At 45.8% G+C, this 17,144-nt stretch overlaps 1 protein-coding gene across 2 annotated transcripts in view; it reads left to right on the plus strand.

Annotated features, from left to right (window-relative positions):
• Positions 1–1,006: 1,006 nt before the first annotated feature.
• Positions 1,007–17,144, plus strand: part of Fez1 (fasciculation and elongation protein zeta 1) — a 52,136-nt gene continuing 35,998 nt past the window's right edge. Inside the window, exons 1-3 of one of the 2 annotated variants that reach the window (XM_040729920.1) lie at positions 1,007–1,166; positions 11,667–11,772; positions 13,040–13,395. In XM_040729920.1, coding sequence (XP_040585854.1) covers positions 13,085–13,395 — 311 coding nt within the window. In that variant the 5' untranslated portion in view covers positions 1,007–1,166; positions 11,667–11,772; positions 13,040–13,084. The remainder of the gene's footprint in view (positions 1,167–11,666; positions 11,773–13,039; positions 13,396–17,144) is intronic. The other variant, XM_021222859.2, reaches the window with a different exon arrangement.

Below are 17,144 nucleotides of genomic sequence, written 5' to 3' on the forward strand. Positions count from 1 at the left end.
AATCACAATCTCCCTGCGCTTCTTTTATTTATTTATTTTTATTTAAATTAGAAACAAGCTTGTTTCACATGTCAATCCCAGCTCCCTCTCTCTCCTCCCCTCCCCCCTCCACCAGGCCCCCTAGTTCCCCACTCAATCTCCACTCTGATCCCTAGGAGGGTGAGGCCCTCCATAGTGGATCCTCCCTGTGCTTCTATACTCGGCTTGAACTCTAGGGTTTGAGACTGAGAACGCCTTTAATCCCAGCACTCAGGAGGCAGAGGCAAGCAGATCTCTGTAAATTCAAGGCTAGCCTGGTCTACAGAGTGAGTTCCAGGACAGCCAGAGCTACACAGAGAAACCCTGTCTGGAAAAACAAACAAACAACACAACACAACAAAAACCACCAAAAACCTGAGTACTCTCAAAGATCAAATTGTTTCTCAGTTCCAGGACTTTCTCACAAGCCTCTCTCACACTCTGGAATTTTCCTCTATTATCTAAAATCTTTCTATTCCTGGAACCCTCTCACTCAAATATCTCACCTGCATCCTACTGTTTTGGGTGACAAAAATGATTCCCGCCATCCAGTCCCTCACCTTGACCTTGAGCTATGAACAACTGGAGGGTAGAGTGCATCCTTTGGCTTGTCCAAGTCAGCTCCTAACAGAATAGAAAGGAGAGTGGGAAAGTGCCAGAGGTTCTTTGAATGTGTCTGTCAGCATCCGCCTGCCCATCTATCTACTCCGTTTGCCTGCATTTTTATACAAAACCTAGTGTTAGGCCTTCTGAAGAATCCATATTGGTAGCGATTGCACGCCCCCATCTCGGAGCTTCTGAATATTCATGTGGGAAGCAGAAGGGCCGTTATCAAAGAAGGGAGAAACGGCAATTCATAAATATTAATAAAGGCAGGTCCACGTGCTCCAAGGAAAGCTATGAATGTTCACTAGAAGGATGACGTCCAGGCCCTGGGCGCGCCCGTTGGGCGGGTGCCCGAGTGCGGGCGCGCCTCCGGGAACACGGGCACGAGCGCTGGGACCGGGCGCAGCCGGAGCAGCGGGGGAGCGCTCGCTGGCTGGCTGGCTTGCCGCTGCCGCTGCGCTGCTCCCGGCTACCGCTAGCCGGTGGATGGGGGTGTTCGGCTGAGCCCCGGGATCCGCGTCCCTCCGCCAGGACCCACACAGGTGAGGTCTCGGGGTGAGGGAGGGGTCAAGGACAACCTTAGTCTGGACTAGACCCAGGGCTGGGGCGGAGAGTCGAATCCGGGTGATGAAGAAGGCCATCCAGATTCTCTCTTAGGACTTCTGGGGTATGCACAACTCTCATCCTCACATCCAAAGAAGGGCCCATGGGCCGTCTCTCTGGTTGTACCCAGTCCTGCAGGAGCTCAGCACCAGGGCCCCGGAGTGAGATGCTGGATACTGGTAACATCATCTCAGAGCATCGTGTGTGTGTGTGTGTGTGTGTGTGTGTGTGTGTGTGTGTGTGTGTGTGTGTGTATTGCACACACTACCGGGAATCCCTGCCTGATTGTGCTGGAGCAATGTGGTTCCATAAATCATTCCAGGACCGTTATCCGGTCGGGTTCTCTTAGGCGTCTCAAAATCATCTTTGTCCCTAAGAACCTGACCCTGCAATCTACTTGTGCCCCTCCGCGGGGTGTGGAGGCTTCCCCAGCCGGTGCATTCTCGCAGTGTCAGAACCTCTGGCTGCAGTCCTGGGGGAGCGATTGTTTTACTACACAGAGCAGGGTCGCAGAAAGGACGAGTGTGGTGGAGAGGAGTGGTGTGTGCAGAGCCGGCTGTCGTCCTCAGGGCCCAGGGCTCTGCAGATTGTGGGGGCTCAGCTTAAGGGGTGTTATACAGTCCGCTCTTCGGCCCTTTTGCATCCCGTCTCCTGGCACGACTCCCCATTCCAGGCGTCCAGGTCTTATTTGGCAAAGGGACAGTGGAGTATGTGCAGGGGCTGCGTGGGATGAACTGGGCTTCCTCGGAGTGCCAGCCATTGTGCTGCCTAGAAGAGCCTTTCTTTACTCTGGCAGAAGAGGGAGAGGAGGTCTGAAATGGAGGTGAATGGAACAGAAGAAAGGGGGGAAGGGTACGGAGTCCGGTGAAAGGGTTGCTGGGCCATGTGCAAATGAGTATTTATTCTTTCTGGCAAAATGGACAGCTAACACTAGCCAGGTTTTGCAGAAGAGCACTGCGAGTGGATAACCGAGGGCGTTTTAAGGACCTATGCGGGGAGGAGAGGGAAGAGGATGCAGTCAACTGGTCTATAGAGGAAGTGATGGAAAGAACAGGGAGATGGAATAGGCATATGTGAAGGTGCCAAGAGGCCCAGCAGGGGAGGCACGGTGAAATCTCGCTTCCATCCACCATTCACTCGGCTCAGTGAAGCAGGGGCTGGTGATTTGTATTGCAGACCCAAGCTGCGGCTACTGTACCATTAGGCTACAGGGAGAGGCTTGTGTGCTTCCTACAGAGTGTCCGTTGAGCTCTCTCTGTGTATGCATTTCTCCTCCAAATTACACAATGCATTTGGAGTCAGGCTACGCGGAATAGGTTGTATGAAACGCTTATAGTCCTGTACTGTGGTCTATAATAAAGAAGAAAATGGTGACTTTCCTGTGATTCCCTCTCTGCCATTTTCGGGTAGCTATTTATTTTGGATGCGCAAAGAAGATGACTACTGTGTCTTAGCATTAACTTTTGTGTGTGCGGCAGAGGTGAAAACAGAGCTCCAGGTGTCACACACCCTAGGCAAGTGCTCTGCGGCTGAGTTGCTCCTCCCAGCTTTCACGCTAGCTTTTAAGGGAGGAGGGAGAGAAGCAGAGGCTGAGGACCCAGAAGGCTTGCCAGGATGGAAGGATGGAGGGTTATTTCAGACATTTCGGTTGGGAAATAAAGGCAGCCCACCTAGAGGAGTCCAAAAGAAAGAAGGAAGGTGGGGGGAGGCATTGACAGGGATGTGCCAACACTCCAAGCCAGTGAAGCCCTTCCTGAAGCTTGACTCCCGTTTCCTCTACCACAGCCTGAGATACCGTATTAAATACCGATTCCCAATTGTGCTCTCAGAGATAGCATCATCTGCCAGGTCATTCACATGCTACCTCATGGCTCCTGGGTAGTCAGTTGATGAAAACCAAACAGGATATATTATGGGTTGTTTCCACCAGCCTTGTTTCTGGAATCTAAACCTTGATAGTCATGTCTTCTTTTATGATATTTTTTAAAGTTTTATTTCATTTTTTATCATCAACTGTGTATATGTGGTGTGTAAGAATATGCCACAGCACAGTGTGGAGGTCAAAGGTCAACTTTTAGGAGTTAGTTCCCTTGTGGGATCCAGGGATCAAACTTATGCCCTCAGGTTTGCAAAGTGAACACTTCTGAGCCACAGAGTCATCTAGGAAATCCATTTCTTTTATAATTTTGTAAATGAATCTTTTTTTTTTCCTCTAGGGGTTGTCTGAGTCAAATATAGACACTCCTTTCTTTTAGATTTATTTTGATTATTTTTTAATTATGTGTGTCTGTGCACATGAGTGCAGGTGCCCATAAAAGCAAGAGGCCATTGGATCCATGCCCCGCCCAGGGAAGGGCACTGGAGTTAGAAGTAGTTGTGAGTCATCCTGCATGGGTGCTGGGAATTGAAATTAGCGTGTGCTCTTAACCATTGAGCCATCTCTCCAACTCCTAAGCACACATAAGATCTATATGATCTTCCAACATTCAGTATATTCATTTGCTTGCTTGTTTTAAAGCTGGCTCTTGCCAGGCAGTGGTGGCACATGCCTTCAATCCCAGCACTTGGGGGGCAGAGGCAGGCAGATCTCTGTGAGTTCGAGACCAGCCTGGTCTACAAGAGCTAGTTCCAGGACAGCCTCCAAAGCCACAGAGAAACCCTGTCTTGACAACTGAAACAAACAAACAAAAAAAGCTGGCTGGCTCTCGTGTAGCCTCAGCTGTCGTGGAACTTGCTATGTAGCCAAGGAGGGCCTTGGATTCCTAATATTTCTGCCACCATCAACCCGGTACTAGGATTCCAAGCGTGCATCATTGCTACAAACGGCTTAAAGTTGCCTTAGTCTGGTTGGCTTGGCTTTTGCTGCTGGTTGACAATATTGATTGTGCAGCGAGGAATCAGCTCTCCCAGTAGCATGGCCTTCTTATCCTAGATAGAAACCCCCAGAGAGAAACACACATTCCAAGGAAGAATACATATCTGTAGCCAACTGATCAGCTTTTGTATCTCTCTAAACTGGGACCTGTGATCCAGGAAAATTTGACCAAATGAATTAAAAAAGAGGCCTTGATGAAAAAGATGCCTAAATTCCCCGGGTGCTTTTCTTCTCATTTGATACACATTTTGAAGCAGTGCACACAGAGCATCACACAGAGCATGGTTTTTCATTTGACACATGCTTACCCGCAAATTTTTGCTTTTGTTTTGTTTATTTGTTTGAGACAAGTTCTCACTATCTAGTCCTAGCTGGCCTGGAACTCACTATGTAGACTAAGCTGGTCTCCAGCTCACAGAGATCTGCCTGCTTCTACCTCTTGAATTCTGGGATTAAATTTGTGAGCTACCATTCCTGGCAATCATAATATAGCCTGATTTTCTAAGGAAAGTGAAATCACCTTCAGTTTATTATTATTTTAAAAAATTTAAAACTAGCCGTGCGTTGGTGGCGCACGCCTGTAATCCCAGCACTCGGGAGGCAGAGACAGGCGGATCTTTGTGAGTTCGAGACCAGCTGGTCTATAAGAGCTAATTCCAGGACAGCCTCCAAAGCCACAGAGAAACCCTGTCTCGAAAAAAACAAAAACAAAAAAAATTTAAAACTATGTGTTTTGTATGTATGAGTGCTTTTCTTAAATGTATGTCTGTGTACCACCTGAATGCCTGGTCCCCTTGGAGGTCAGAAGAGGGAGTTGGATCCCCTGGAAGTGGGATTATGGAAGATTGTGACCTGCCATGTGGGTGCTGGATATCAAACCTGAGTTGGGCAAGAACAGCAAGTGCTCCTAATCACTGAGCCGTCTCTTCAGCCCCTACTTATTATTGTTCTTAAGGCTTTACTCATGTGTGTATGTGCAGGGTGGTACACACACACGTGTGTGGGGAGCCTTGGAAGCTTAAGAGGGCATCGGGGCCCTGGAGCAGGAGTTACAGGCCGGCAGTAGTGAACTGCCTGATGTGGGTGCTGGGAACAGATTGAGGTGTACTCTAGAAAAGCAAGTTCTCTTAACCCCTGAGACATCTTCCAGCCCCATAAACGCTATTTTAAAGCTCATTTTGTAGATGAGGAAACTGAGGCATAAAGAGCAGATCATTTGCCCAAATTCTCACAGCTGAGGTCCATAAGACCAGGACAGGAAGTAGAAGTGAGGGTCTAGGCTCTCAGATATCATCACAGACAATAGTCTCAATTGACACAGATCTTTCTACTTTTGATGTGGGACTGTGAGATTTTTCTCTGTCTCTGTCTGTCTGTCTGTCTCTCTGTCTCTGTCTCCCTCCCTCCCTCCCTCCCTCCCTCCCTCCCTCCCTCCCTCCCTCCCTCCCTCCCTCCCTCCCTCCCTCCCTCCCTCCCTCCCTCCCTCTCTCTCTCTCTCTCTCTCTCTCTCTCTCTCTCTCTCTCTCGGCTAAAATTTCAGGGCTTTATTTTGCAACACCTTTTCATGACTACTCCTGTTGTTGTTTGAATGTAATTGACCTGACCCCCATCATCTCATAGGGAGAGTCACTGCTAGGAGGTGTGGCTTGTTGGAGTGTGTATGGCCTTGATGGAAGAAGTGTGCTTATTAGCATACACAGTATCTTCATCCTTTGGATTTTCTGTACCTTTCTTAGTACCCTTGAGTTATTCCTGGCTCACATTCACTGTCTAAAATGTTCTTCTAGGCTGAGTTTCAGTCATCCTAGATCTCAGACACCTAGCTTCAGAATACCTGGCAAATTTCTGTTTCTGACCCATCATTAGGATTGCCACATCTTTCCCACTTTTTATTAATTAATTATTTTTTTATCCTTTCCCATTTTTTTCCTCTTCCACTGCATGAGGCTAAGAGAATCTTACGTTGTCCTTCAAACAGTGATTTTTCTCTCTGTCACTCTCCTTTTTCTAGTTTCTTTTCCTTTCTTCTCTTTTTCTTTCTTTCAACAGGGTCTCGTATAAGCCAGGCTGGCCTCAAACTTGATATATAATTGAGGATGACCTTGATCCTCCTGCTGGTTTAGTAAAATGGCAGGAGTAGGTTCATCTCTAAGATCCATAATGTCATTAGCTACTTGGCTAGATTTTCAGTACCAGACATGATTTTCCTTCTATCAAGCAGGCCCTAAGTCCAATTAGATAGCTGTTGGTTACAACCAAGATATGAGTGCCACTGTCACATCCTTGGGGATATCTTGCTATGCTGGTCATGTTTGCAGTTCATATGTAGGAGTATGGGTTGCTTCTCTCCCTTGAAAGTTTGCATAGCACCTTTTGGTGCTGTGAAAGCTAGCCCTCAAAGAGGAGGCTTTCAGGTCAGATCTAGCTCATAAACCCCATGTTTCTGAAATACATACTGTCTTCAGCAATAGGGACTTACCTTCAACCTCAGATGGGCAACCAAGGGCAACAGTGATGGCCTGCATTGCTTTGGGAATCTACTGGACTCTTGACCAACAATTTAAAAGGGGGTTCCATATGCCTGGTACTGAGGATTTTTGTTAAATAGTCATTGTCACCCCAAGTAGCATAATTTTATTTAAACCATATGTATATACACTTACGTGCATTATATTAATTTTAGGTAAATAAAAAAATAATGATTCCTTATGGCCTTTTCAGGCATCCCTTAGTGTTATTTTTCCCATCTCCTAGTAGACCCACCCTCTTTTCCCCATCTCCCCTTGTATCACTTGTGTCCTGGTGTTGCCCTTTCCAGCACTCCTTCCCCTTGCGCCAGGACATCTTTGCTTTCCTGGGTTTAATGGCTACCTCAAGTTATATACTCACATCTGAGGACTGATTTTGGTTTTATCTATCTATCTATCTATCTATCTATCTATCTATCTATCTATCTATCTATTTGCTTTTTTTGGAGGCTGTCCTGGAACTAGCTTTTGTAGACCAGGCTGGTCTCGAACTCACAGGAATCCACCTGCCTCTGCCTCCCGAGTGCGGCTTGATTTTGGTTTTTTAATACAGCATTTCATTAAGTTGCCAGGCTAACATTGAACTTGTGTAGCCCAGTCAGCTTGGATCTTTCTTTTTTGTTTTTGTTTTTGTTTTTTCAAGGCAGGGTTTCTCTGTAGCTTTGGACCCTGTCCTGGAACTCACTCTGTAGACAGGCTGGCCTCGAACTCACAGAGATCCAACTGCATCTGTCTTCCGAGTGCTGGTATTAAAGGCATTCACCACCACTGCTCAGCCAGTAGCTTTTTTTTTCCCTTAAAGGAGTGTGTGTGTGTGTGTGTGTGTGTGTGTGTGTGTGTATGTGTGTGTGTGTGTGCGCGTGATGAAACACCTTAGTAGTTTGGAGAATTGGAGAAACTTATGGAGTTCTCCTTTACATTATTTATTTTTAGCCAGACAATAGTGGTTCATGCCTTTATAGGCAGGCAGATCTCTGTGAGCTCCAGGACAGCCAAAGCTACACAGAGAAACCCTTCTTCAAAAAACATTTGTTTGTCTATTTGAGACAGGGTCTCTATGTAGCCCTTGCTGGCCCAGAACTCACTGTGTCAACTAGGTTGGCTTAGAACTCGGAATTCATGTGCCAACATACCTGGTTTATTTTTTGTTTTATTTATTTCAGACAGAGCCTTAAGTGGCCCAAGCTGTAGCAAGATTGGCCTTGAACTGATCTTCCTGCCTCTACCTTCTGCTGCTAGTATTATTATGCTTCACCATGCTCTACTGAATGATATTTTTAAATCCACAAAACAAAATACTGTGACTGAAAAGGGAAACCAATTTCACTGAAATACAGGTATCGCCAAAGGGATTGTAGGTGTTCATACACCATAGAGGAAGGGCTTCTGATTGATGATTGGTTGAGCATTGCTTTAAGGTTGTGTTGGGGTAATGTGGCTGCTAGACACGTGTGGCTGTTGAGTACTTGCAAGGAGGCTTAGTCTAAAAGAGTGTAACTATAAAATGCACATTGCCTTTCAAATGCCTTAGTATAAAATATAGTGATCTCTGTATTTCTAATATGAATTATATACTAATATGGCCATGCTTTGGCTATATTGGATTAAACAAATGTTTCTATAATTAAAAATATAAAGCTATTGAAATGAGCTTCTAAAGGTATCAGCTCACTGCCCGCATCTTTATGGTAATTCATGAGGAAATCAGATGCGGGGATACATGCCATTCAAGGTATCAGCTCACTACCAGCATCTTTATGGTAATTCATGAGGAAACCAGATGCAGGGACACATGCCAATCAAGCAGCACTGCACTCAGGAGTCTTGGCAGCATCTTATTTTTCTGAGTTGAGAATCAAAAGCAATGCTTATGCTCCCACGTCACAGTCCATTATCAAGGAAGATAGGAGAGAAACTCAAGGCAGACGCCTGGAGGCAGGAACTGGGACAGAGGCCGTGTGGGACCATCGCCTACTGGCTTGCTATCCATGGCTGCTCAGCCTGCTTGCTTATATGACCTCCACATGCCTGACAGGGCTTGTGGCCCAGTCCACAATGGGCAGGGCCCTCTCATATCAATTGTTAATTAAGAAAATACACTGTAGACTTGCCTACAAGCAAATCTTATGGAGGTATTTTCTCAACCGAGAGCTCCCTTTCCCAAATAACTCTAGCATGTCTCAAGTTGGCAATAAACTAGCCAGGACAGGATGGAAACCAGGGCCTCTGCCTCTGCATTACATCTCCAACCTTTCTCAACCTGGGTTTTGAGTGTATTTTTCCTCAGAGATTTGTTTATCTTTTTCTTCCTGTTTTGTTATTGTTATGAGATGTAGTCTTACTATGTAATCCTGACTAGTCTAGAACTCATTACATAGACCGCGATAGCATTGAAGTCAGGGGCAATTTACTTGCTTGTGTCCCCAGTGTTCTGGGTATACAGACAGGCCTTACTTACCATTTCTGGTTGTAGGCCTTTCACGTGTTTATCCCAGTCATGTCTCCTTTACAAACTAGAAATGCTCAGGATGTATTTTGATGCCATGGTAACTGGCTTGATCTCTGCGAAATCACAGTAAGGGCAAGTTCTCGCCCAGCATGCGCTCTGCCTTGCATAGAGTTTAGTTTCATAGGTAGAGGTAGGGAGTGAGCACGCGCTGGGCAGACCCCATGACTTTTGGTGTCTGTTGGCTGTGGTTCTGGGTTACACATCTAACTGACCAGCAAACATACAGACCGGAAGAGAAAAGCTGGGCTCCCTTTCTGCATTACCAGGAAGGAAGTTGGTCACGTGTAGAAGGGTGACAGACTGTAATGCTGTTGGAAACTGTATATGGGACAGAAGAGCATGTCTCAATGAGTACACATTGATTGGTTGCTTGGCCACAGGCAGTCAGTGTGCTAAAGCCATGGAGGATATCCAAAGGACATCTGTGCCTTCAAGGAATCTATATTAAAATTGGGAAGGGCCCTGGATGTGGGAACTGAAGCATAAATCACTGTTGAAGATCGTGTGTATGAAGAGGGCTGGATGAGGGTGTGGGAGTCTCAGCTGCTGGGATTTAGAAGGAGGCCTAGATGTGTAGCCATTGTGCAATACCCAAGATGGATGTGGACTTGGCCTTTGGAGCACTTAGGTTGAGCCTCCTCCTCTCTCCTCTCCTCCCCTCCCCTCCCCTCCCCTCCCCTCCCCTTCTCCCCCTCCCCTCCCCTCCCCCCCACATCTTCTAAACAGGATATTTCTCATTCTGTATCCCAGACTGACCTGGAACTCACTCTGTAACTCTGGCTGGCCTGGAACTTGAGGCAGGTTTTGAACCCCGTTTTCCCAGATGCTAGAGTTATATTTGTGAGCTTCCATTCCTGATTAAAAGCTTCCTTATATTCTGTGTAGACTTTTTTAAAGTGGGTAGACCTGTGATAGGGATCATACACAGGGATCTTCACATATAAGATAAGATATAAGATTTATAGCCCTGGGGTTTTATTTCTTATAAAGACAATAGACTGAAGGCTAGCCCCAAGTTCCTGGGTTCAAGCTATCTATAGGGAGTGATCATTGTTATTTAGAAACTCTTGTAAATATTGTCAGTCTTTTTTAAGAAGAGTCCATCCCCTCCCCAGCTTCCTAATGAATAGAACTTGGGCTCAAAGGAAACAGCCGATGGCTAAAAGGGAACCTTCCACAATTATATATCGATCACTTAACTCCTCCCTCTGCGACCATTTAACCTTGCCAACACCTGTTATCTGTTCCCCTTCAGTGGCCTGGTTACTAGGCAACAACCCTTTTCCTTTGATTAATCCGCCCTACCTAGTCCTGTGTCCCATGTCCCATGTCTCCCCCCCCCCACTCTCCAAACCACTATATAATGGGCCTGAGAAAAAGAAAATCTCAAAGCTTGATCAATAGGTCAGTCTTGCTGTCCGTTCTTTGTGCCTCTTGTCCCCGTCATTCTAGGTTCCCGAGGGCTCGACCTTCGTTGTGCCCTGTTGGTCAGGGCACTGGGTTCAAGTTATTCTGCCTCTTGAGCAGCTGTGACTACAGGTACACATGCCAGTTTTGGGCTGCAAAGTGTCTGTCAGTGTTTTATGCATTTCTATGGTTTATTAATGAGAAGAGTAACGTCTAGATCCAGGATCACTTTTTCTGACCTGTGGGCCCGACCGAGCATGTTTCAAAATTTAGATTACTTCAACTTTTGGATGGGAATAACTGCATATTTGGCATCTTATCCACTGTGGTCCGAGGTAGTGAGCTCTGTTACTCTTTTTTTTTTTTTTTTTTTTTTTTTTTTTTTGGTGCTAGGGATGAAACCCCAGGGCCTCAAGAATCTGGCCTTCTGCTCTGCTACTCAGTTACACTCTCATTCCTTCTGTAATTAAAAAAGTTTAATATGTCTTTAGTACAACATTCTCAGTGATAAATAAAGACCATAAGCAGCTGTATATTCATGTTAGGTTTCACTGTCAAATAAGTTTAGCTCATGCTGGGTTTTGATGCAAGAAGTTGTGAAAAACTAAACAAATAAAAAAACTAAACTAGGGGCTGGAGAGATGGGTCAGAGGTTAAGAGCACTGACTGCTCTTCTAGAGGTCATGAGTTCAATTCCCAGCAACCACATGGTGGCTCACAACCATCTACAATTCAATCTGGTGTATATGTAATAAATAACTTAAAAAAAAACTAAACTAGGTCTTGTAGCATAATAGCACAAGCCTACAAAACAATCCCAGCAGAAGCACCTGTGTGGGCTACAGAGTGAGTTCAAAGCCAGTTTGGATAATCTAAGGAGAGCCTGTCTCAAAAGAAAAAGTAAAAATAGGGCTGAAGAAGCCGGGCATCGAAGGTGCACGCCTTTGATCCCAGCACTTGGGAGGCAGAGGCAGGCGGATCTCTGAGAGTTCAAGATCAGTCTGGTCTACAGAGTGAGTTCCAGGACAGCCAAGACTGTTACACAGAGAAACCCTGTCTTGAAAAAAAAAAGGGCTGACAATGTAGTTCACTAGTGTAACACTTGCTTCATATGTACAAGGTCCCGGGAAGGTGGAGAGATAGGAAGAAAGGAAGAGGAAGAAGATGACCACCACCATCACCACCACCATCCTAGGTTTTGGGAACACAGTTAAGGGCGTGGACCTGTGAGTAATAGTAATAATAAGAGAGAATGTTGAATAATATTGGTATTTATCATTTCCCAGGCACTTTTCTCAGCGTTGTTAATTCCTTTACCTTATAACAAACCTCTGAGGTAGGTCCTGTTGTTTTTTGCTGGCTTGAAACAGGACAAAGGAAAGCACAGAGAAGTTAAGTAACTTGCTTAAGGTCATAGCCAATAGCGATAGATAGAAGAACGCAAAAGCTGAGCATCCTGGCCTGGGGGCTGCACACTTCGTCACTGTGCTTTGGGGCAGCTCCACAGTTCGCTCTGTTTGGTTGCTCACATTCAGTAGATATACAAAGATATTTGAGCTACTTAAGTGCATTGTAGTAAGTAACTTCAGAAGCCACAGATACTGCAGTAAAGTATAATCTACTATTGTTGTTGTTGGTGGTGGTGGTGGTGGTGTGTGTGTGTGTGAATGTGTGTACATATGTGCTGTATCCTTGTGTGCATGTATATACTGTGCTTACCTATGTGGGTACATGTGGAAGCTGGAGGTTGATGTCCACAGGGCTTCCTCAATTGCTCCTCCACCTCATTGTTGGTCCGTCCTGTCCCCGTCCCCCCTCCCCAAAGAACGGAGGAAACTTTGTCCAGAGCAGAGTAATAGTATAGATGAGAAATAGCCTGTCAAGATGACAGGGCCACATCATTGAAAGTACTCACGGCATCTGCCTTACCTTGTAGAGCAGAATCTCTCACTGGAGCTGAAGCTTGCCATTGTAGCTAGACTGTCTGGCCTGTGAGTCACCTGCCCATCACCACCCTACAGCATTGGGGTTGCAGACACACACTGCTCTACCCCAATTTTAGGTGGATGCTGGGGATCCGGACTCAGGGCGGTATGCTTATGCAAGCACTTGACCTTCTGAACCATCTCTCCAGCCCCTGGATTTGTTTCTAATTTGTTAGACATATTTTGTTAGCATATATTAATTATACAAAATCACAGTTGTGTGTCATCATGATCTTTTCCCACACTTATATAATGTGCCTTGATCATATCCCCCTCCTTTACCTTCCCTGTCTGCCCCCCCCAGTCACTCTTCCACTGGTCCCTTTCAAGCGTTTATCTTATCCCCTTCTACTTTCATAGCATTTTTTTCAATGTAGGTTTTGCACAGGAGAGAATGAGTCTTTGTTTTCCAGGGGATGTAGAGTAATGGAAGATGTGATCGGGTCCCTTGGCAGAACTGGCACAAAAGCCGAGTCCAAACTCACGCCGCCCTGTGTGTTTCTTCCAGGGAAAGGGAGCTTGACAGTCGCTGTCGTTGTACTGTGGCGCCAGAATGGAGGCCCCACTGGTGAGTCTGGACGAAGAGTTTGAGGACCTGAGGCCCAGTTGCTCCGAGGACCCAGAGGAAAAGCCGCAGTCTCTTTATGGCTCGTCTCCTCACCACCTGGAGGACCCTTCCCTCTCCGAGCTTGAGAATTTTTCCTCGGAAATAATCAGCTTCAAGTCCATGGAGGACCTGGTGAATGAGTTTGATGAAAAGCTCAATGTCTGCTTTCGGAACTACAACGCCAAGACAGAGAACCTGGCTCCGGTGAAGAACCAGTTGCAGATCCAGGAGGAGGAGGAGACTCTTCAGGACGAGGAGTAAGAAGCCTTAGCTCCCCTCTGCTGCACCAGACGGAGCCCGTAGTTGGGCTTCTTGAGCTGCCGTCTTAAAGTTTACATGGGCAGGACTCACATTCTTCCGTCACCAGTGAGCCAGTGCCTCAGCGACAGCTGACATTATTCCCTAGGTGTCCCTTATAGTCACCTGGAGAAAGCTCTCTCTTTTTATTTTTTAAAGATTTATTTTTATTTCTGTGGATGGATGTTTTGTCTGCATGTATATGTGTGTACCACGCATGTGCCTACTCCTGTTTTTTTGTTTGTTTGTTTGCTTTTGAGACAGGGTTTCTCTGTGGCTTTGAAGGCTGTCTTGGAACTCGCTCTGTAGACCAGGCTGGTCTTGAACTCACAGAGATCCGCCTGCCTCTGTCTCCCGAGTGCTGGGATTAAAGGCGTGCGCCACCAACGCCCGGCTGTGCCTACTCCCATAGAGGCCAGAATAGGGTGTGGGATCCCCTGAAACTGGAGTTACTGACAGTTGTGGACTTCCATTGGATTCTGGAAATTGAACAGTGTTCCTCTGAAGCTCAGCCACTTCTTTTGACTGCTGACCCATCCCTCTAGCCCCTCTCTTTTCCTTTTTCCGTGTTTATTTATTTTTGTATGTATTTGTGTATATGTGTGGGCACACACATATCATCTGGAGGTCAGAGGACAATTGTCTATTTCTATCATGTGGGTCCCAGGGATTGAACTCAGGTTGTCAGGGTTGGTGGTAGGTGTTTTTACCCACTGAGCCATCTTTCAGCCTCTCTCTCTTCCCTGTGGTAATCTTCCCAGACATTAAAAATAAGATCCAGAAGAGAATTAATTTAACTGTGATGGTCTATTATTCATAAAGTGGACAGTTTGCCTCAGGAAACACCTAGATTACAGAATTGCAAATCTCAAAATCGTTTCTAAGCCCCAGACTTGCAAAGTTCACAGATATTGAGCTACTTCCAAGTAAGACAGCATCTGAATTGAGAGCCGTGGACAAGGGAAACTTGGAACCAGGCAATGTGGCTTTTGAGGCCTTGAGTAGATTTCCCGTGGGGCTTGCTAGCCACCTTCCAGGGCCTTAGTTGTGAAGGAGAGGAGTCTGAGGGATGCATTACCTGAGGAGGAGCGAGGAAGAGAATCAGTCTGTTACATGAAGAAGAGCGTTTTACAGCTGGGACCTTGGCCCTGTTGGTAGAATGGTTGCCTCGCCGCCACCGGCATGAAGCTGTAGGCTCCATCCCCAGCCTCAAGTAAACTGAGTGTTGTGACTCACAGCTGTAACTGCAGCTGTTATTCGGAGGGTGGAAGCAGGGGGATCAGAAGCACAGGGTCATCCTCAGCTACATATACAGTTGGGGGCCAACTTGAATGCATGAGCTCTCGTCTGGGGGGGGAATGTATTGAAAGGGTTTTAGCGATTTAGAAGAAATGCTTGAATTCCTTTATGGATAAAAAATGCATCAATTCTTCACAAATAACAAAAAATGTCGTGTAGTTGGGTTGTCAGGACCAAATGTGCTTCCTTCCTCCCCACCCATGAGGAGTCTCTAAGCCAGGGCTTTGCACATATTAGACAACTGTGCTACCTTTAATCTATTTCCCAGGTCCCCTCTTTCATCGGTGGACCTGAATAGAAAGAGCCACCCATAGTAATTGGGTAAGAAATACATTGAGAGCCGGGCGTTGGTGGCGCACGCCTTTAATCCCAGCACTCGGGAGGCAGAGGCAGGCGGATCTCTGTGAGTTCAAGGCCAGCCTGGTCTACAAAGTGAGTTCCAGGACAGCCTCCAAAGCCACAGAGAAACCCTGTCTCGAAAAAAAAAAATACATTGAGAAACCTGATGAGGCGAGGCTTGCTTGATTACTTGAAAACAGATAGGGCTGCCCATCTTGAAAACAAGGGGCTGTACGAGGTCTGTCTTATTCATTATTCAACACCCTTGCCTCTCACACAGGGGTTACTGTGCAGTAAGTGATCAAACGGTGTTTCTGAGTGGAATATTATACCAGTGAATGTGCAGTGTGAGTACTAATAACTAACCTTGTAGGTCCATGCATTGTATTTCTAGGCCCCTCTTTTCTCTAGTTCATGATCGTACATTTCACTCTGATGGCCAGAACTATGACTGTGGGTTGCATGCTTCAGTTGAGCTTTAATGTTTCCAGCTGATTCTATCAAAATTCTGAGCCAGTTATGGTATGCTACAAAAAAAAAAGCTGTTGGGCTTTGTTAGATTTTTTTTTAGTGCACCAGGAAACAAAGAGGCTATGAAGTCTAATTTTCATACTCTCTGTGTGACCTTGCTCAAGTCACTTAACTGTGGCAGATTGCATGGGTCCTCAATTTTGAAAGCTCCAGAACTCTTGATGAAGTAGACCTAAGGTCTTGCAGAGAGCATGGAATTTTTTCCCTCACTCAGGACATGCTCTGAAAATGGCATTTTAAGATGAGTCCAGTTCCTATAGTATTGCTTCCAGCTAATCATCTCTTTGTATCCGAACCCTTCCACTGCCCATTAAAGGTGAAAGCCCAGTGAACAGCCTCTCATTCCCACCTGGCACATTAGCAGAGGCCTCTCAACATTAATTACCATCACATGGGACTATGGTGCTTCTCAGCAGTGGTTTTCTGTCTTGACTGCCTTATTGATGCCTCAGCTAAGAGACTAGGGTTGGATAATTGCTGAGCTAGAGGAGATGTAGGGAGTAGAAGGGAGGAAGGGAGAAATCAGCACTGCACTTTCTAGGCATATGGTGTACATAGAACCTCTGTAAATCTCAAAATGAGACAGAATCACATTGCACACATTGTTTTTGCAGGCACTATCCAGATCTCTCAGCTGTGGAATTGTGACTAGGCAAAGGAAAAGGATGATTCAAAGGCTAACCTGGTCGTTAGTCTCCTCTAGTATTGTTGTGGTAACCCGCTCAGGTTTACCATTTAGAGAGGTGTCTCATCCACAAATAAGCTGCAAGTGTTTTGAGTGGAGTTAGAGATAAAGAGTAGAAGTCCAAAACAAAAAACAAGAGGATTCATAGTTAAATGAAATTCCTTAAGACAGCACAAAACAGAAGAAATGGAGTAATTGCCCACAAATCTTCTGTACGTAGTTTGGAACCATGTGGCCAATAGGGAATTGATTGATATATCGTCAGTGTTTCTCTGATTCAGGGCATAGAGCTTCTGGTATTAAAGGAGAGATGCCTAGGTATGGTGGCACACACCTGTGCACTCCGGAGGACAAGGCAAGAGGATGACAAAATCAAGGCTACAACATCAGTTCAAGGACAGTCTTGTTTGTAGGAGACCATCGTTAACTTTAAAGGGGGAGCTAGATTTCAATAGTATGTATTATGTCGTCTGTCTGTCTATCTATCTATCTATCTATCTATCTATCTATCTATCTATCTATCTATCTATCTATCTCTTTTCTATTTGGTTTTGAATTCAGAATCTGTTTCAGATTCAATCATCTCCCCTTTTCCTCTCTCTTACTCTTTCTCCTCTCCTCCACTCTCCCTCACTCGTTCCCTTTCTTCCTTTCCCCCTCAACTCCTTACCCTTTCAGTTTTGTTTTGTGGTTGGTTTTTTTGGTTTTTGTTTTCTGAGACAAGGTTTCTCTGTGTAGCCATGGCTGTCCTGGAACTCTCTCTACCAGGCTGGCCTCGAATCACAGAGGTCTGTCTGCCTCTGCCTCCAGAGTACTTGCCCCCACTTCTTGGCATCCTTTTAGTTTTTGAAACAG

Source organism: Mesocricetus auratus, unplaced genomic scaffold (assembly GCF_017639785.1).
Source record: "Mesocricetus auratus isolate SY011 unplaced genomic scaffold, BCM_Maur_2.0 Super-Scaffold_100022, whole genome shotgun sequence".
NCBI classification, from domain to species: Eukaryota; Metazoa; Chordata; class Mammalia; order Rodentia; family Cricetidae; genus Mesocricetus; species Mesocricetus auratus.